The sequence below is a fragment of the Megalopta genalis genome, chromosome 9 (assembly GCF_051020955.1).
Source record: "Megalopta genalis isolate 19385.01 chromosome 9, iyMegGena1_principal, whole genome shotgun sequence".
NCBI lineage: Eukaryota > Metazoa > Arthropoda > Insecta > Hymenoptera > Halictidae > Megalopta > Megalopta genalis.
The window spans coordinates 17,981,825-18,003,835 of record NC_135021.1 but is presented as its reverse complement, the minus strand read 5'-3'; the positions used below and the strand labels follow the sequence as shown (position 1 = coordinate 18,003,835).

General features: G+C 42.5%; 2 protein-coding genes across 6 annotated transcripts in view; one reads left to right on the top strand and one right to left on the bottom strand.

Moving 5' to 3' along the window:
- Positions 1 to 16,022, top strand: part of LOC117224826 (putative sodium-dependent multivitamin transporter) — an 87,823-nt gene extending 71,801 nt beyond the window's left edge. For 2 of the 3 annotated variants that reach the window (XM_076524678.1, XM_076524679.1), the window contains exons 2-9: positions 2,653 to 4,641; positions 4,713 to 5,238; positions 6,242 to 6,463; positions 7,626 to 7,966; positions 9,173 to 9,292; positions 12,449 to 12,763; positions 13,812 to 14,174; positions 14,918 to 16,022. In XM_076524678.1, the coding sequence (XP_076380793.1) occupies positions 5,128 to 5,238; positions 6,242 to 6,463; positions 7,626 to 7,966; positions 9,173 to 9,292; positions 12,449 to 12,763; positions 13,812 to 14,174; positions 14,918 to 15,194 (1,749 nt within the window). In that variant the 5' untranslated portion in view covers positions 2,653 to 4,641; positions 4,713 to 5,127 and the 3' untranslated portion in view covers positions 15,195 to 16,022. The remainder of the gene's footprint in view (positions 1 to 2,652; positions 4,642 to 4,712; positions 5,239 to 6,241; positions 6,464 to 7,625; positions 7,967 to 9,172; positions 9,293 to 12,448; positions 12,764 to 13,811; positions 14,175 to 14,917) is intronic. The other variant, XM_033477984.2, reaches the window with a different exon arrangement.
- LOC117224822 (protein expanded) overlaps positions 1 to 22,011 on the bottom strand; it is a 138,940-nt gene that overhangs the window by 70,529 nt on the left and 46,400 nt on the right. The gene's annotated exons all lie outside the window — the stretch shown is intronic.

The window sequence follows — 22,011 nt, the reverse complement described above, 5'->3', positions numbered from 1 at the left end:
TACCGTAAAGACTGCCGGGACCTATGCGAGATCCGATATCTATGGTCTTTGACTTAATATTTGCGGTACACTTTATAACTGTAATCCTACGGGCCTCGATTCACCGGCGCGGCGTCGCGTCGCCTCGCATCGTCGTCGTCGCGATGCTACGAGCACCTAACTTCTCGCCTTGAATCTGATAATAACGATGCCTAGAAGAAACTTATATTGCCCGTAACTTATCGGCGACAATGTTTTGAGGCGGGCCTCGAGCAACGCAGACTTTATTGCCGCCGTTTTTCTTTTTTTCTGGTCCGATCGTTATTTGCACGGCGAACCAGCCTTTTGTTTACGCGATTTCATTTATGTTCGACCACCGAACACGTCGGACGGAGCATCCGCAGGATAATTCCGGGTCAGATGGCTCACTTTTCTTTTTCGAAGTGACAATACACCGGGTGTCGCGCATTTTTCCGTATATAATTCGGCTGTGCGTTCTACAGGTAGAAATGAAACTGAAATGTTATGTAACAAAAAGTCCGTAAATGCTTCATTGAGAAGTTATGATATGATAACGTAGCAACGTGCGAGAGACGGATTAATTACAGAAATCATTATCGTCCGCGGACTTTTTGTTATATAACATTTTAGTCTTATTTTTACCTGTAGAACACACAAAAATGCGGGACCCTCCCCCTCTATAACGAACAGAATTATTGTTCAATAATATTGTTCAATGCAAAAATATGTTTATGAAGTTAAATATATTTATAATCGCGGTATTAATATGAAACTTAGAAATAATCTTGAAATTGAAGGAAAAAAAAGAAATAAATTACAATCCTTATAAAGAAAGGAAAGAAACTTCAGAAGAAAGAAAAGAAAATACATCCTTTGCAAAAGGCTGGACCGTCCGGGCGCGATGACTCGTTGGTTTCCTGGCACAAGTTTTTGATTCTTTCAAACGAGACCGGCGAGCAAACGAAATTCAAGCTTTCTAGTTGGAATTGTAGAACGCCGAGGAATACGGCGAAGAATTTTTATCGGAATTGCGTGGAATAGGTGAACGTTCGATGGTACGAGTATAAGTTCCCCCGATGCCAGAAGATGAATTGCCTTGCGACGAGTCTCTTCCACTAAATGCTTCCGGTAGAGTGCACACAGCTGTAATTTGAAGTTTTTGCCGTCCCTGCTTTTATGGTGCTGCAGACACTTCGTCTCTAACCTCGAATCGGGTAATAAGAGTGGCAGAAAAAATTTATACTGTTTGCAACTCATCGTGACATTGTTGCGAAGTGGGACGTGGGAAGATTAGTTTTATCCCGCAGCGCCAACAGAAGGGACGCTCCGCGTGCCGTAAACTTAACGTTTATTAGTACAATCGATTCACCTTTAATTTTCACGGTTCGTTGAAACGTTCGTTAATGCTCTGCACGAGGACGAGGCGGTTTTATTGTACGCTTCCGGTGGTGCGCGACGACGTTTATGCGCGTTGACATTCGTACGAAGCAAAACGTAACCGGAAATTCGTCGCGGGGCCCCCCCGTCAAGGTAGAACTTAAAAAGGCAAATTCGATCGGACCGTTTCTGTCAGAATGGAGTCGAGCTTCGCGCATATCCCACTGTCCTATTCCTATTTTCAACGGGGTTTCTTGTACATTATATATTCAACGACGCGATAAATTATTCTTTTGTACGCGCGCTTCGGCTCGCGTCCCCTTCCACATTACGGATTCTATAACGCGAGATAAAAAAGCATTTTACAGACACGCTTCCTTGTCCACCGAGCTGAAACACGGTGCAGTTTTATCGGATTGCCGGCAGAAAAACGGGCATCGGCATTATTTACGTTCGTCCCATACTTTTACCTCTCCGTCATTTTACATTTGACACCGAAGCGAATTGTTTCCCTCCGCAAGAATTTCCATCCGCGACGCGCGGCGCCGATCGTCTACGATCCTTCGGAATGGAGATGCTTTCGCGAGTATGTACATATACGCGACTCCTCTGAAAAATTGAATGCTCTCCGACACCACCGGATAACTGTGATCCCGAGCTATCGATTCTACCTTGCAACAAAAATTCGCCGCCGAATTTTACGCCCGACGAATTCGATGTGATAACACCGTTGAAAAATCTACAACGAAACGTTGATCTTTGTCGTTTCACCGACTCCGACAAGCCTTCTCTACACCGTAGTTTCATCGATTTGTTGACGCAAGAACGCGTTCAAGCCTCGGTTGCATCATCGTTCTGTCCTCGTTTCATGCTCAAGTTTTATGTTTATTAGACCGATAAAATATTATTTTACACGACCGTTCGCGTCCGACACGTTAGAAATTATACAGCCGGCCTTAGAATTACGGCGATTAAAACATGCAAGTATGTATCCGTTGCTCGTGGCACTCGAACGGAGAGGCAGGCGACAGCGACTGCAACTTTGTCTCCGCGATAAACTTTACAACCGTAATCTCAGGATCGTAACTCTTGCTTCCGAGTCGCATCGACGTTTTCTTTCCTTTAAAAAAAAAACAGAGAAAAGAAACGCATGCTTGAGAGATGCGACGATAAACTTTTACAACGTCGAACACGTTCCGCCGTCGCGTTTTTCGTACTTTATACGCACGACTGCCGATTTGCAGTCCGTATTGGATAAAAGTAACTTTTTTCTAGGTGTCCACTTCAAATGCGGTCGATCTTGGAAGAACGTTCGTCGAAGATGCGAATAACGACGTAAGGCTGATGACATTTATTTGCGAAAATACAGCTCTTTCCGCGGAGAAATGATCGACGACTACACTCGTACACGATAAGTATTCGAACGCTTACGTTTCGTCGTAGATTTCGCGGTTCTAATTCTGTGTGCTCCAAGAAGAAAGCCACTTATTAGCAAGAAAAGTGAAATTGTACGTTTAAAATTCGCAGAAAAATTTATTCATGAGAATAATTCATTCTGGGACAAAGTATTATTCTCTGACGAGAGTAAATTTAACGTTTTTGGTAGCGATGGGCGTAGAAAAGTGTTTGGAGGAAAAAGAACACAGAATTAGAAGCGCGAAAAACCGACTATAAAACATAATGGTGGATCTGTATTAGTTTGGGCCTGTATGGCATCTAGTGGAGTGGGAACCTCGTGTTCATCGGTGGGATAATGGACAAAACGAAATACTTAAAAACTTTGCAGGAAAATTTAAAAAGCAGTGTATCAAAATCGAATTTACCTAGCGATTATTGCTTTCGGTCTGACAATGATCCGAAGCATACCGCTAAAATAGTCAAACAATGAGTATTGCATAATGTTCCACACGTGGTGCCACATCCACCGCAAAGTCCCGATTTAAACCCCATTGAACAATTATGGGATGAAGTAGAAAGACGATTAAGAAATACGGTTATTACTTCGAAAGAAGCGTTCGAACGAAATATTCTTGAAATATGGCAATCGATAGATGCAAATGTTACTTCTGAATCGGTCCACTCGATGGAAAACAGACTTAGGGCTGTTATAAAAGCAAAAGGTGGATCAACTTCCTATTAACACGTTCTGTGCCACGTGTACCATCGATGGTACACGCTTGCATGTTTACTTAGTGAACTGAACAAATAGTTTACAAGAAATTTAGAACCGAAGAATCAATTTCCACCGCAAGAATGGGCGTTGATAAGTTTTTGTTACGTTGTTATGTGTACGAGAATTAATAATTGCACGTAATACATCAAGTTTTAGTCAAATATCAAAGTGTGAAGATTCGAGTAAAAAAAGCTCGGCACGGAACGTGTTAAAACCATTAATCGTACAATTTAAATAACTATTAATTGTTTCGTTCGAATACTTTTGCCAGCCAATTCTGGTACGTGTTTACAATAAACGTACAGTAAAAACGCTATATATCGTTGAATTATTTTCTAATTTTGCTTACGCAGTCTTAAGACCCATCCCTTGTTATATGTGTCGTATTATATCAAATGCTTCGGTTTAACACATATATTTTATCAATCGAATGTTAGAAACGCGTAAGCGTTCGAATACTTTCGTGTACGAGTGTACGTCGAATAAAATGATATCTGTAAGCAACGTTACCACTTTCTTTCTCGATGAACGTGCCCCGCGAACTAGCTGATAAAATTGTACAATGGCAATCAACGCAATATCGAAGTACCTCGTTGAAAACTGAACGAACGCAGATAAAAGCGGCCGGGCTTCATTCGTTGATCTCAAATTTATTGCCCGTATCTCCGTTATCAGCGGCTTAATCTGTGTTCCGACACGACGTCTCGGAAACACGCAACTCCGACACTGTCGTGTCCCGAACCGAATCGCGAGCCAGTTTGCTGAAAAGTTTCGAGCATCGGCAGTTTCAGCGCGATATTCGACGACGTGTCGATTTTCGCGTTAAGGAACAAAGATAAAAGCGTCCGCGACCGACGTGCCCGTGGAAAACAGGAAACGATTCTAAGTCGATAACGAGCGATCGAACACGGGAGCTCGTTTCCTCGTGGCCGAACATCGTCGCCGGCCCGACCATCTTGACGGTCGAATCGATCCACGAAGCGAGTGTGGCCCTGAGCAACAACCGTCGAAATCGTCAGTCGGCGTTTACACGTTCTGCGTGAGAAACGAGGAAGAGAACCGCCGCTCGGAGATGTTCGTCGTTCGCTTAGGTGAGTAACGATCTCGGCCGTGTCCCGCGAGAAGAAGAATAAACTGCGAATCACGAACATATATATTCTAGAACTTTCGCGCGCTCGCGCATAGAAGACCGAAGAATCCGATTACGACGAATTCCGCAAAAACAATTTCGTTCGAGCGAAGATGTTTTTGCAGCCTCGAACGCGCCTCGATGCGTAGCGTGTGTACCATGCGATCATAAATGAATACATATCTTGCCGTGTTCCATTTTCTTTCTGCACGCTGGCCGCCGCGCGAACCGTCGAAGATTTTTGAACGGTGCCGTTCAACCGTGGAGATCGCCGTTTAAGATCGTTACATAAATAATAGAGACGGGCTAAATGTGTTCGGACAGCGACGATCGAGGCGTCGTGTACTTAATTGCTACGCCAGATAATCAAAACAAGCTGAACGAGGCTGTTCAGTCGTGGACCAACCTTCGTTGAATTTGTCTCTGGAAAACCGAGGCGGCTGCAGTCATGGCTATCCTGGGGATAGCGGATTACGCTGTGATCGTGGTCACGTTGCTGATCAGCTCGGGAATCGGTGTGTACTATTGGCTGACAGGCGGGAAACAAAAATCGACCGACGTAAGCACGACAATCCTAACACGTAAGATGCTTTATCGCCTTAAATAGGGAGTTTCTGACGGTCTCTTGGGCCATCTTCTTGGAGAAAATCAAATTTTCAAAACGCGACTCGCGGTATAAATAGTTCTCGGTAAAAAGATGGAAATTGGGCGATGGTGAATGTCGAGAAACTAGAGATCTGCTTCAAAACACGATTTATTGTGCATTGATTGTCAATGCCTACGTAGTACGGTGGTAATATTAATGGTAATATTAAAACTCGATTAACTTATTATTTTATTATATTTATTATATTTATTATATTCATTTTTATTATATTTATTATTATTCTTTTATCCATTTATGAGAAAAACGAGCATACGAAACATGGAACAATGAAAACAGTTGAAGATTTTCAAAATACTATGGTACCGTTTTCAACTTACTAAATGTTTTTATTCGACTTCTGTTTATTATTATTTATTTATTCATTTATTTACTTCTGCTTATTAGCAGTTCAACTGTATTTTATCGCTGTAATTATCTGTATCAACTCTACTGTTTATTATTATTTATTTATTTATTTACTTCTGCTTATTGTCAGTATGGTACAGCTATCTTTTACCGCTTTTCTAAAGTTGTTATTGAGAAACTCAAAGCTAAAAGAAAGATCTGAAAATCCTACGAGAACCAAGAACTGAAAGAGACGCGCAGTAATGTCTCTCTAATTGACGTTCAAATTTTGCAGAAAAATGGACAATTTGCGAAGAGGAGATACGATTATTCGAGCCTCGCGGCTCGTTTTTATAATTGTTGACAATCGATAACCATAAAAAACCATAAGGCAATCGATAACCATAAGGCTCGCACAATCGTATCTCCTCTTCCAAAGTTGTCCATTTCTGTGCACGATCTGAGCGTCAGTAAGGGAGACATTACTGTACCTATAAATTGCTTTCTGGGCGCCGACTGTTTGCACAAAGATCAATTCAGTGTCTGATAATCGCGATGTATGTGGATCCAGGAATATTATTTAGCGAACAGATCGATGCAGGTCGCACCGGTCGCGATAGGGTTAACGGTCTCGTACCTGTCCGCGGTCAGTGTGTTGGGAGTGAGTTCAGAAACTTACGTTTATGGCACCCAGTACGCTGTGGCCAATATTGCCTACGGGATTGCTACGCCGGCCATAGCTTATTTGTACCTGCCGGTGTTCTTCAAGCTCGGGACGACTAGCACCTTTGAGGTGAGTTCTACTTTCAAGAATACTTCTTTTTTTAAAATTCTTCTTTCTTTAAATTTTCTTCAAATTCTTGAACATTCGATACAATTGCACGTTGCTAAACGCGTCGTCGGACAAGGTTAGACAGCAAAAAGCTTCGTTAAAACGAAACTGGACGTCGTTCGGCCGAAGATTTGTTAAGAAACTCTTTGTCAAAACTCTACCTGCCTGTTTCAAGCTTGCCAATTGTGCAGCTGTATTAAGACAATGAAACAATATTGTTTTTTTTCTGAATTACCTTAAGAAAAGGCTATTTGTTTTCGCAACAGATGCGCCGAGGTGAATCGATACAATTTGTCATTCGTATTAACGACATCGTCGTTTTCAATCATTTCCTCGGTAGAACGAAACAATCTCTACCTCTCGCGTATGTCTTTCACTTACTATCTCGTTTCTACGGTAGAATTGAGCAGATACAATTTAAGATAGTACTAAGATTAACACGTTGAATGCCGGCACTTAACTTGGCGGTGACACCATGGGGGCCACCGGTGACCGGCGCGCCCAAATTGATAGGAATATATACAATTTCAAAGAAATGTCAATATCTAAAATTTTGTATTATTACCATTCGTCGATTCAAACAGTGACCCTTGTTCCAATTAACATGTGAAACATGGTTACACACTGTGACTTATCTATTGCAGATACTATTTCAACGTTATATGTATCGCATAAAAGAAAATGCATTATGGCGCCACGGACAATTTCTGTAAAACCGGCGTGGCATTCGACGTGTTAAAAGAAATTAAGAATATCGATGCATCAATTCGAACTTATCAAAATTATTAAAAAAAAACACCAGTGCTTGGCTGCTATATCCTACAACCGAGGCAGAAAACTTCTGTCTGGCATAAAAGTCCACAATCTATCGATAACAGTTGGTAGAAATAACTCAAATCTCGGTTTCGGTTCACGAGGAATAAATAACATTTATACCCTGTAGATCGTTCGACAAAGGAGTTAGAAATTCGCGAACGTCGATGAAAGTGCGATATGCTGCTTGAAAGTTCCAAAACAACGTTCCATTCTTATTTCGTGCCTATCTTTTTGCCGCGAAGCGTATCAGATGCAAACGAGGCTTCGCCGATCGGGAGACTACCGTAACATCTCGTGTTATTTGCAGTACCTGCAAAAACGGTTCGGAAGCGCAGCAAGGACTGCAGCCAGCTTGGCGTTCATGCTGCAACTGTTTTTGTACAGCGGGGTGGTGCTCTACGCACCCGCGCTAGCTCTCGAGGCTACCACGGGTATCTCGACGACCGCGAGCGTGGTCGGCATCGGATTGGTCTGCACGTTTTACTCGACGATCGGCGGTATCAAGGCGGTCCTCGTTACGGACGTATTCCAGAGCACGCTGATGCTGGTGTCCGTCATCCTGGTGATCGTCACCGCGGCCGTGAACGTCGGCGGCTTGGACCAGATCTGGGAGATCGCGCTAAATGGATCGCGGATAGAATTTGACAAGTAAGTGTTCGGTGGTCCCGCACTGTCCTGGAACCTGTTACCGACTTTCTGTCTATCTACAAGGTGTTTCCAAAAAATGTCTCGCAATCCGGAAATGGTGGGTTCCTTTGGTTATTTGAAGTAACTTTCTCCTTAGCGAAAATGCAAACCGCGGCTTCGTTTACGAGTTATCAAGGAAAAACGTCGGCCAATAAGAAGCGAGATCTGCTGACGCGAGACGGCCGAGCCAATGAGCGGAGCTGGGCTTCGACCGCTCGACCGCTGGCGCCGTTGGCTCGGCCGTCTCGCGCCAGCAGATCTCGCCTCTTATTGGTCACTGATTTTCGTTGATAACTCGTAAACGAAGCCGCGGTTTGCATTTTCGCTAAGGAGAAAGTTGCTTCAAACGATCCCAGGAACCCTCCACTTCCAGATTGCGAGACATTTTTGAGACATCCTGTATTTCCGACTCGTTAACACGACGTTTCGTCGCCTGATAAAAATTTGCACGAGATCATAGCGATCTATAGGAAAAAAGATTTGTTCCTTCATCGAACAAATCGGCAATTGCTCAGTTGCCAACCCGATAGAAGCACTAAATCGCGAAGTTGCTCAGTTAGAAATGTTCCTCTTTTTTTCTTCAAGACAACCTTCGCTGTTCCGTGTGCAACACGTTTACTCTTCCGCAATTATCACGTTTCTACGAATCGACTTGCGAACCTCGCGGATTCGTGGAAAACGTAAGCGTCCGAGACCAAATGAATTTGAATCGGATAAAGTTGCCGGACGGACGAATCGAATTTCCAACGCGCGTCCGCGCGCGATAATCGACAACAATGTGGATCCATTATTTACGCGAGGACACCGGCGACGAGCATAAAATTTATTCAAAAGCCGCCGAGACCGTCTTTACGTAACAACACGATGGTCACGCGTGCTTGAGAACGGCGGCGAACGCGTTAATCGGTACCCATCGACGAATTAAGTTCGACACCGGGCAACGATAAAGCGATTAGCGCGACGAATATAGCCGCGTCTATCCTCGGATCGATTCGCTCGCCGACATTACACACCCGTAAATCGGCGCGCGAACACCGGGGCCCGATTGTTAGCGAGAGGCGTGATGCGGTTAGCACACTTTCGAATAATCCATCGAGCGTGTAACATTCATTTTACAAGGAATCCAAGCCCGTATCGACACTGACAATGGCATGTACATTCATTCAGCATTTCAATGGACCCAACGGTACGACACACCTGGTGGAGCTTGACGTTTGGCTGTTTCTTCACCTACCTCTCCTTGTACGGCGCCAATCAAGTTCAAGTTCAGAGAATGTTAACCATCGGGTGAGTACCCGCCGTTGACTTTCTACCTGGCGTACGGACGCGCGTACGCGCGCGTATATCCCGCGAGATATCGCGAATTATCGGCGTGCACACCGGTATTCCGTAATTAACTGACGTCAGCCGGCGCGTGGTGGCGAGGAGGGCGACGCTTTCTTCCGCGACGATATTATCGACAAATTATTTACAGCAACTTCATTAAAACGAGCCGCCAATTGTTTTGCAGAGGCAGGAGAGGAAAACCCCGTTTCCGGATCGGTTTTATGAGAACGCCGCGGCGTACGAACGGCCCGGAAGCCGATCGGCTTAAGTTCGTTGACCTTGAACAACGCCACTAACAATGCGAAGCACGATCTTTTTTATTACAATTGAGTAGAAATGGATCAATACTAATATTTTATTATTTTCTCTGCGTTGTTTCACTTTTATTTCGTTTTCTTTCCGTCAGTCATTCCACGGTCGGTGCTCTGCCATTTATTGTTCATTTATGAAGAAATTAACCGACCGAAAGATCGTACGATAAAGGTGTGTTCGCACTGCGAAACTCGTTTTTTAAAGAAAAAAGTGGACTTACACCGACTGGCTTCTAAATCGTGTAATTTATAGAAAAACCCCTTGTACTATAACGAAGATTAATTTTGACGAAGATCTCGTGCATAATCTACCGAATACGAATCTCTCATTTATTTCGTTTAGATAGAAGCGAAATTTGATTCTTCTAGATCGAAATAAAATTTGATTCTTCTGTTATCGAAGTCTAGAAATAGAAGTACAGTAAAGTCTCCTTCACTGACGCTCGGATTGTGCACAAAAGTGGACAACTTGGGAAGAGAAAGATACGACTATTCGAGCCTTGGGGCTCGTTTTCATAGTTGTTAACAATCGGTAATAAAAAAAACGAGCCGCGAAGCCCGAATAATCGTATCTCCTCGTCGTGGTAACGGAGTACAGTAATGGCTCCCTAATTGACGCTCAGATTGCGCACAAAAATGGACAATTTGGGAAGAGAAGATACGATTATTCGAGCCTTGCAACTCGTTTTTATAGTTGTTGACAATCTATATCCACAAAAGAACGAGCCACAAGGCTCGAACAATCTCTATCTCCTTTCCCGAAATTGTCCATTTTTCTGGACAATCTGTGCGTCAATTACAAAGACATTACCGTGGCACAGAAGTTGTCGCCCGCGCGGCCGAAAACACCGCACGGAAATTGCTTTCGAGCGGGCATAATCGCGACAACTATTCTGGAAAGTTGCTCCCATCGGACGTACACCATAAAAATGTTCCGGCTCGTAAACTATTATGAAACGCGCCAGTTAAAATGCTATACCTAATCCACAGATTACTATCATTACATTCCACATAAACAATTCGATAAAATAAAACAGGTTTATCGCCACCCTGCCCTGCCATTAAGTTCGCGTAAAAAAAGGTTTATCGCTTTTGTAGAACACTGGCCAGATGGAATAAAATCTTTCGAGCATCTCGAACGTAATATCGTTCGTTATTAAAAAAAAGAATATAATTTGTTCCTTCCAACAATCTCCAGTTTCTCGACAATAAGTTCCTCAAGGATCCCGGGCTTTTCGTTATTTTTGCAACGGCTACAGTCGCCCGCGTTCGTTAATCGAACCGCGATAGCCGAAGAGCGCGATCTCAATCTTCCGGGCGATAATAGGCTGCGCGGATCAGCGTTCGCGTTTCATCTCGAATCAACGTCCAAGAGGAATCGCGGCCCGTGTGCTGTAATCCTTGGAGCGTTGCGTTGCGTATCAAGTTCAGGTTGCGTTCTTTCTAGGACGCATCATCGCGATTCTCTTCCTAGTAGCGTGACGACAGAGAGACGAAGGAATTTTCCTCCGACTTTATCAGGATCACGCATCTCGCGTGCATTCCGACGGTAGCGATCGTTCGATAAGTCGCCGGCTGCTATACGGCTCGCGATGCGACTTCTCGGCATCCTCTCTCGTTATGAGATACCTCGATATTAGCCGGGATGCTGTTGGATTATCCACTCCTCCGATTCCTTCGGCAGTATAATCGCTCGTGGATGGCGAATATTTAAATAAGTGATCATACTATAAACGTTACGATTATAGCTCGGCTCGCTCACAGATTCGTGTTTCGCTCATCTTATTTCGTGATTCTGCACACTTTTATGCAAACATTCTTTCGCTTTACAGGTCATTTGTATCTTGCTACTTGTATTCTTGCTACTGGGTAAAAATGTTCGGAGAAGTATTGGAAATGTGTTGTTAATCAAACACCATTGTTCGTACGAAATCGTATTTCAAGATTTGTTCAACGTCGCAGAGATAAGTACACGTATCGAAAATAGTTATTTTATGGCAAGGAAAATCGTTAATCGAAGCAGTATCCGCTTAAGATGTACTGGAAGTAATTATAAATAACATTAACCCTTCGCACTCGAAGCCATTTTAACGGTAAATCTAAAATAATTTTTCTCACCTACGCTGTCTCTATTTTATATATTTTGTATATTTATGCGTGTGAAATTGAGTCTTGTGACTTATACAACAGCTATACTTGTAACAATTTTTCAAATCTGAATTTTGTTGATGTAAGAATTATATTGAAATGTGAAACATTTTTTAGCGGTGTCTCGGAGTCACCAACCGAGCGCAAAGGGTTAAAATGTTATTATAACTCAAAATGTTAAGAATTTGTCATAAATCAAATTTGTAGCGAGGACCTGTTACAAATGAATTCTTATGAAAATGTATTAATTAATTAATACTTCGATTTAAAATTAAATTAAAATTAGAAATATTAAAATTAAAAATGTTTATTTAAAAAAAACCGCAAGGATCATTTTTAAAAGATTCTCAGCCAGCTTCTAATCGATAAAATCTAATTGAAAATAGTCCACATTACACAATGCAAAATAATAAAAATTCCAACACCATTTTCTGACCGACCCAGTATGCCGTCATTGAAAAGATGAGGCCCAAGGTTCATTGGCAGACGTTATAGCTGCTCTCTGTCTCTCTCTCTCCTGTCAATCACGCGTCATGAAACACGAGTTTGATGGACGGCTACGCCGACGAATTCTGCTGTTTAGATCTCGTCTGTCGAAAAAACGGAATGTTCGCCGACGGATACTAAATTTTTGCACATGTTTTTTTTTCTTTTTTAGGAACGTACGCGGCGCTCAGGCAGCGCTCTGGTGGAGCTGGCCGCTGACTTCGGTAATGTCCCTGGGCCTCTGTTTCTCCGGGCTTGCGATCTACACGAGATACCGCGGCTGTGACCCCTTAACGCTCGGAAGAATCAATTCGAACGATCAATTAATGCCTCTTTACGTAATGGACATGCTCTCTGGATATCCGGGGATACCGGGCCTTTTTATAGCTGGGGTTTTCAGCGCTGGCCTGAGCACTATCTCTGCCACGGTGAATTCCCTGGCCGCCGTTATACTCGAAGATTTTATCAAACCCCTATACCGTATAAGGTAAGAGTCGTAAAATCGCGGAATGAACTGAACTTATGATCAGCTCGTCAATTACCGAGCTGGATACCACGGCGGAGGATCGGAGGTATAGGGAATTAAATGTTTAATGCCGGTGGAAAGGGGCATAGTGAGCAAATGGATCTGCGTTCCAGTCGAATTGATGGATGCGAACGGGCTCCGACGTACAGGCTTCCTTCGGAAGACTATAAGCGCGTTAGATATCAAATCGGACGTGTAAAAGTAGCATGAAAAAAAAATAACAGAACTCTGGCGGAAAGCGTACGATCGAAATTGCCGGCGCGGGAACCGATCGAATCGCGCGCGAAAAGAATCATGCTGGAAAGGACTAGGAATCGATAGTGTGGCAAACGTGACATGTAACCGACACTTCCGAACGCCGTCTATATGCTACTAATACGTTCGATCTATGCAGATTGTGTCGTCGCATTTTCTTGTATCAGAAATATCTGCCATGTCCAATTTGATCGAACATTTCTTGTCACCGTTGTGAAGAAGTTGACAAATCGATTCGCACGTCGATTCGTCGAACGACACGAAATTATTAACGTTCCTATGTCATCATCGTTCATCTTCGCACATTTATGTGACGTTAACGTTGGTAGCTGAACAAAACGCGGATCTTGTCGGATCGAACTCGGCCCGCCCGAATTACTTTCATTGCGTTTAACCAACGAAAACCATTGGACAAAGTTCATAGTTCGGTTCAAAGTTTATACCTCGTAAAGGTAACGAGAATTTACTTGGATTTTGTGCGATCGTTATAATTCCGATGGTTCACCCTTAGCGCTCCGCGCGTTTCTCGCGGCACATTTTTGGAGCGGAGCGCTAAGGGTTAATAAAAAATCGCGTTTACGTCGTTTTTGCATCGATCGTTTACAGCCGGTATATTTACCAACAAAGATCCACGGTCTGATCAAGATCGACGGGGATTCCCAGCAGACTAGCTGAAAACGATGGGGATATTAGTAGATCGGTAATTAAGTTGCGACGTGTTTCGTTACTGACCGCGCGATTAAACTGTGTTCAGAGGCAAGGAGATCACCGCGACCGGATCGATCATCGTCAGCAAGCTTCTGGCCCTCATAGTCGGCCTGACCTGCATAGCGCTCGCGTTTATGGCACGTTACCTTGGCGGACTGCTCCAAGCCGCGCTGACGATCTTCGGCGTAGTCGGCGGGCCAGTATTCGGTCTGTTCACTCTTGGCTTGTTCACGGAGTTGGCCAATGAGAAGGGAGCCGTGATCGGTCTGCTGACCAGTCTCGTTTTCTCACTGTGGATGGGATTCGGCCAGCCGAAACCGCCGATTCCAAAATTGGACGTGTCCACTTCGGGATGCAGCAATGCTACCGGATATTACGATTACGCCGAGCCGTCGCCCTTCGTTGGCCAGTAAGGAAACTATGCATTTTTCCCATTCCGTTTATCGTACAACCGCCGTGCTAAATCGATCGCGGTCTCCGGATCTCGCAGCAATTAGCCGGTTTAATTAATCCGCGGATTACATGACCATTTATCATAGATCATAGATGGATCGCGTACATTCACAGCGAAGACTGCGAACAACATTTCATTTTCAATTGCAGTAGAGACTCTCTTATCAGAATTATTTTTACGATGTTCTGATATCCAAACACGTTCCGAGCATCGTATTAATTAGATACATTATCACCTGGCAGAGAACTCGAATGAAATTTTTAGATAATAGAATGTTTTCGTATCAAGATATTATTATACAAGAATAAACCTTCGGATAAGGTAGACTCTGCTGATATCCAAACGTTCTATGATCCGAGCATCGTGTTAATTACATGTATTATCACCTAGCAGAGAACTCGAACAAAATTTTTAAATAATAGAATGTTTCGGTATCAGGATATTACGAGAATAAACCTTCGGATAAGGGAGACTCTGCTGTAGTTCGAATCGTTGAACCTAGAGATCATATTTTACTTGGACGCTGTTCTTTTTCATTGTCTCAAATTAATGATCGAACTAGTTTACCTTAATTCGACCCCAATTTTGAATCGATACATTATTACGATTTCACTTGAACAATAATAATAATAATAATAAATAATAAATAATATCCCTAAACGGACGGAGAGGGGCATTGAGATCTCATTTTGTTGCAGACCGAGCGGCGACGACTCGTACTTCTATCTCTACCGAATCTCGTACATGTGGTACTGTCCGATCGGGTCTGTGGTCAGTTTCGCGGTGGGACTGTTCGCCAGCTGGATCCTGAATGTCTTTTTCAAGGAGCAGCCGAAGGAGCTCGATCCGGATCTATTCAATCCGATCAAAGCGCGGGCCATGAGACAACGACGAAAAAACAACGAGAACGAATATAGCAGCAACATCGCGCTGGGCACCGTTCCCACGCGCGTTGACACTTACGATAAAACTTAGTACGGTGAAACGTATATCTGGAGAAGTCGATTTACTTTGCACTTGTACTCTGCTCCACGACGAGAACGTCGAATCGCGGACTGAACTTGCGACGCGCGCGACTGAACATTCAAGATTCGTCCAAATTCATTCGGATCGCGACGATCTGCTTCTATTTATTGATTTCGTAAACTTGCCACTTGGAACAACGAAAGTGCTGAAACGAAAAGGAACAACGAAATGGAATTTCTCGTTGCATTTGAGAGATATAAGTTCGTTTCACTTTTCGATCATTGGAATCGTTTCGAATAGAGAAATTTTGGTCGAAACTTCACATTAATTCGTGCCTCGTGTCAATTATATTATAATAATATTATATATAATTATATAATATATTATTAATAATATTAGTCTAACTTTCACGGATGCTGAACAAATAGTATGCTCCGCACGACCTTCCATGAATCGTGAACGACGCGAATGATCTCTGACTTATCTCACTTTGCCTCAGATCTTCATTCCCGAAGCTAATTATTTATTGTTTCGTCGCGTTGCTTCTACACCGTTGTATCAATATCGCGTCGAGGAGATTTAAACAGACACAAACCGTAAAAATCAGGGTCGAACGAGAGCGAGGAATGTAAATTTGCATCGGCCTCGACGGTCTCGCAGCGGTTAAGTAGAAACTGCGAGCAACGGACAGACGAATTACCCGTGATAACCCGTCGCTGTACAACAGACACGCGCGAGCCACGCTCTATTATATAATCGAGCACATTTATATTCTGAATTTCTTTATTCGAATGGTTTTAATAAATCGCGAACGAAATAAAAAGAAAGAAAAAAATAGCCGTGCTGAATTTTACTCGGCCGAAGAAACTCCTTTAATAATCCGGCGAACAGTTTAAGCAAGACTCTGTAACAACAATTTATGTCCTCGGTGAAACGTTCGTATAGAAGAATTCCGTCCGTCGAATATCTTGCGCATTTTTCACGACACGCTCGTGCCTCGAACAGAATCGATTTCAAGAAACCCACGCAAATCTCTGAAACCGGTTAATTACGTCCACTAAGCCTGAAACAAGTTCGAACTTTTACTAGCTAATGGGTCAGCCCGAAATAAATGGTTCTTCGCGTCGAGGATAGTTTCGCATTCCGAGCATGTCGCCGTCTTGCCGGAATATATAACAACGCGCCTAATCACCCGCCGGGGTGCGCGGGTTCCCGAGGGCGTCGCGGGTTCCCCGTTTCCGGGCTGGCGGACGCGCCAGCAACGTCGCAACAAGGGGAACACAACTCGCGGCGACCCGTTGAAGAAACAAACAAACGATAATTACGGGACACCCTGTAGATCCGTTCGCCAGCTCGGACGATTCTCGATTGGCCTTCACCTAAAAAGAAGCCGTAGTGGTCCCCGAGCCGCCGCGTTGCCCGGGAGAGACACGTGTCGAAAAAGAGAGGAGAGGATCGCTCGCTGAAAAATCGTAATCGAAGCAATCCGGCTCGATTCCACGAAATCACGGTCGATATTGCTCGTACTCGGACGGGGCCGGGTTTCTTTCGGAATTCCTTTCGGATGGGGGCCACGAAGAAGAAAAGAAAGGGAGACGCGGGTACGGGAAACCGGTGGCGAAACGAAGAGGGAGGACGACGTGGTTGGAAGAGGAGGAGGCGGTGGCGGAGCGTTCTTCTCCTCCCTGGTACGGGCAGACGTAAACACCGCGGGACCACGGGTGTGCTGAACGTTTACCGAAACGTTCGCAAATCACGATGGAATGCCGTCAGACTGGTGTTCCCGTGCGCGCCATACGGTGACATACAGAACGAAGCAACGACCCGTGCACTGTGCAGCGCTTACGTAAGAAAATAACGCCGCGGAGACACCGGCACCTTCTCGGGCTACCTCGGACTTCGTTTCGGCCTGCCGGCCGCCTACATAACAGCCGCCGTTGACCACCGCTTCGATAACGAACATTATCTAAACAAGAAATTTAGGAACCGTTCCACCACTGCCAGCCGAATCGTCGCCAATTGAACAGGGATTGTCAGGCGGCGGATGTAAAATAGGGTAGCGGAGCCGGTTACTGTGCGATGTCTAAGTGCCGAGCCTTTGGTTTGTTTCATAATTAACTTCATTCTTTGGTCGAATAGTGATAGCAGAAATTCTTTTTATATTTATTTCATTTTATATTATTTTTATTTTATATTTATTTTATTTTATCTTTTATATGTATTTATTTATTTATATATTGTATTTAGAAATGAACTAAATGAAAGGATACACAAATTTCATTTTTATCTCATTCGATAGATATAAAGATAATTGTAAAACGAACCAAAGGCATAGCGATTGATTACCCCACAATAACTGGCTCCATTACTCTACGTCGACGTTGCTCATCGCTTCGATAACGAACATTATCTAAACAAAAAATTTAGGAATCGTTCCACCACTGCCAGCCGAATCGTCGCCAATTGAACAGGAATTGTCAGGCGGCGGATGTAAAATAGGGTAGCGGAGCCGGTTACTGTGCGATGACTAATTGCCGAGCCTTTGGTTTGTTTCATAATTAACTTCATTCTTTGGTCGAATAGTGATAGCAGAAATTCTTTTTATATTTATTTCACTTTATATTATTTTTATTTTATTTTATATTTATTCTATTTTATCTTTGATATATATTTATTTATATATTGTATTTAGAAATGAACTAAATGAAAGGATACACAAATTTCATTTTTATCTCATTCGATAGATATAAAGAAAATTTGTAAAACGAACCAAAGGCATAGCGATTGATTACCCCACAATAACTGGCTCCATTACTCTACGTCGACGTTGCTCATCGCTTCGATAACGAACATTATCTAAACAAAAAATTTAGGAATCGTTCCACCACAGCCAGCCGAATCGTCGCCAATTGAACAGGAATTGTCAGGCGGCGGATGTAAAATAGGGTAGCGGAGCCGGTTACTGTGCGATGTCTAAGTGCCGAGCCTTTGGTTTGTTTCATAATTAACTTCATTCTTTGGTCGAATAGTGATAGCAGAAATTCTTTTTATATTTATTTCACTTTATATTATTTTTATTTTATTTTATATTTATTCTATTTTATCTTTGATATATATTTATTCATTTATTGTATTTAGAAATGAACTAAATGAAAGGATACACAAATTTCATTTTTATCTCATTCGATAGATATAAAGAAAATTTGTAAAACGAACCAAAGGCATAGCGATTGATAACCCCACAATAACTGACTCGATTACTCTACGTCGACGTTCGCTTGTCAACTGGACAATCTGAGAACGCTCCAAGTTCACCGATCATGGGAAAAGGCGATCGATCATTACAGAATGGAAGCGTGCTAGCTGGAAATAGTATTCGGGGTGATTCTTCGTCGGTTACTGGCGGATCCAGCTCATCGACGATATATAGTACAGTAATGTCTCTGTAATTGTCGCCCAAATTGCGCACGAAAATAGACAATTTCGGAAGAGGAGCTACGATTACTCGAGCCTTGCGGCTCGTTTTTATATAATTGTGGACAATTTATAACTATAAAAACTAACCGCGAGACTCGAATAATCGTATCTCCTCTTCCCGAATTGTCCACTTTTCTGGACGATCTGAGCGCCAATTAGAGAGACATTGCTGTACGTTCTCTTTCTATTCCAAACACAGGCTTCCGATCTTTGTTCCAACGTCCCCCCTCCCCTCTACAGTCCTCCTGTTTCCTCTATTCCGACCAATGAACAACACACAACTTTCGTTGAACTTTTCCAAACGAAGCTCGGCGTACGCCGCGCCGATGGCAAAAGCGTTGAGCAACGGAATGTCTCCTCTCGGCCGTAATTGCGTTACGCAATTCACGCGTTCCGCGCACTTTGGTTGTTCCCCGCTATTTAGCAAACAACGAGGAGCGCGGACGGTTGCAGAAACCAGCGGAGAATACGGAGGGAGAATTCATGGACGAACTGGTGAAATGGTCGAGAAGCGATCTCCGTTTCTTCTTCCTCTTTCTAGAACGAGATTTTCAAGATTTCGAGATCTTCGGTAGAAGAAGTGTTCGTACTTTTATGAATATTGCTCTTTTGACTGTGTTACCGGAATCCTTTTTTCTAGTCCAAGACTAATAGAACACAGAATTCGGTTGAATCATTGACCCGATTGCTTCTCTTAACCTTCGTATTATCGACGATTGGACGTTCCCGCGAAGCCCCACGTTTGGGTTCAAACGGACCCATGATCTTATGTATACGAACATTTTGAACTAATATTATTATTGTCATTATTATTATTATTATTATTACTATTATTATTACTATTATTATTACTATTATTATTACTATTATTATTACACTATTATTATTACTATTATTATTACACTATTATTATTACTATTATTATTACACTATTATTATTACTATTATTATTACACTATTATTATTACTATTATTATTACTATTATTATTACTATTATTATTACTATTATTATTACACTATTATTATTACTATTATTATTACTATTATTATTACTATTATTATTACACTATTATTATTACTATTATTATTACTATTATTATTACTATTATTATTACTATTATTATTACAACTATCGTCAAAGCATCAAGTGTCAAAGGTCAAGGCAGGCCTCGAGCTCTGGGTCCGAAAAAACTTGGACGTGACACGACGAGGGTTAAACGTTACTAACAATCAAATTTTCCATCCTAAGCACTGTAAACACACGAGGATCAGCTTATGGTTTGCAATTTACACCAAGCAATTTTGAAATGTTCCGTATCTGTAATGCGTCCCGCGGTAAAATATTTCTTCGTGCAAAGGCGACTGTTATTTCGAGTGTTAACGAAATACACTGAGACACTGCTCCCGATTCACGAAGTCCTCGGCACGCGTTAGTTTCTTCACAAATTCCTTGGGATATGTCAAGTTCAACAGAAATTTTCAAGACTCAAAAAAATGTTCGTGCTACATTCTCTCTATTTTTCCATTATCCTGCAACATTTTCGGCTTCAACAGAATTATCGATTCATTTTATTCGCATCGAAAGCTCTTTGATTTTTACACAAACTTCGTTACCAGCCACATCGATCGTCGTGATGGTGGTTTATGGTGTACAGCTGGATCGGAGAACAACAGATATTTTCCACCATAAACCTCGAAATTTTCTGCTAATTGAGCTCGTAAAGAATGCATTCCGGTGTCCGTTTTCCGGCGTCGATTCGAGCGAACCCCGCCCGGCAATGGACTACTCCGGAATAGATTAAGATCGGAACAACGGTAGTCGGGAAACTCTACCGGGAATCGGTGTGAAATTACACGGGCATTCGCTGTGGTATTCACGTTATTTAAATTTCAGATAATTCCTGTCCCGCGCGCAATGCTAACGAAATTAGCCGCGACGTGTTCCGCTAATAAAACTCGCCGCAGTAGAATAAGTGATTGTTGCGTCAGAAGTGTGTCGACGAGCCTCCGAAAATGTTTTTTCTTTACTTGGGAAATAGGAAATACACGTAACAACGAAGTACGTGGTTAATTGACATTGATTAACGATATCTGATAGAACCGTACAGAATTCTGACAGAAAGTTAATATAATTAATATTAATATCATGTTATATATAACATTATAATTATTATTATAATTATTATATATATTATTATATATATAATAATGTAATAATATCATTATATTATTATATTATATATATAATAATATGATAATATCATTATATATATATATATATATATATATATATATATATATATATATATATATTAATATTAATATAATTAATGTTGATATAATAATTAAAGCTCGATATCGACTTTGTACGAGTAGACTGGGCATCAATTAGAAGAAAAATACGAAATAACAACGGACCGATTGGAAATATTTATCTACACATGGATATCAGCTCGCTATGGAGTCCAGCGAAAAACAGCTCGTTGTCATTGCTAAATAACAATACTAATTTTTCATATAATTTTTAAAGAAACCATCTTTCACCTTACGTTTACACTTGACATTTTATCTTTATTTCAGCCGGTGGAATATGCTGACACCGTTCGGCTGAAGAAACCTGTCACGCATCCTGCATATATTCGGTAACACTTAATAACATTAAATTGACCGATTGAACTATTTAAGTCGTTCGAGTAATTAAAGGTTTAAGCGTCGGATTAAGACTGTTCCCGGTATCCGCTAAAATTCGAATAATTGGTACCCGCGATTTCCTTTCTCGCGGAATACGTGGCATTAATGTAAAGAGTAGCGAAAGGGAAATAGGTTCCCGCGTAGTGTGGCAAGCAGAAACAATGTCCGCGCGATATTTTTTCCACGGAACAAGAAGGCCGGGGAACCGTGTATCACCGCGGATGCGACTTCTTGCCTTCTTGTTCCCCGTAATTAAATGAAATAATCGAGTCGTAGCATTGCATCGCACCCGACCTGCACTCTCATTATAATGCCGCGCATTCCACCGACAGAACGAGTCTCTCTCTCTCTCTCTCTCTCTCTCTCTCTCTCTCTCTCTCTCTCTCTCTCTGTCTCCCTTGGCACACACTGCATCTACATGGAATACGGAATGCGCGAATGATGGATCGCGCGCGAATTCGCGCAGCGAACATTACCATCGCCACCCTCGTCCTAATTCAATTAAATCCGTTTCTGGTACGCGTTCTCCTACGAGACCGGAAATCTTTCTACTTGCGCTATCTAAGGGTCCGTCAAGGTCTTTGACCTTGAATAAGCCAGCTCGCTGCCGAGCGCGAGATGCGTTACCAACGACAAATCCAAACACCTCGCGTACGC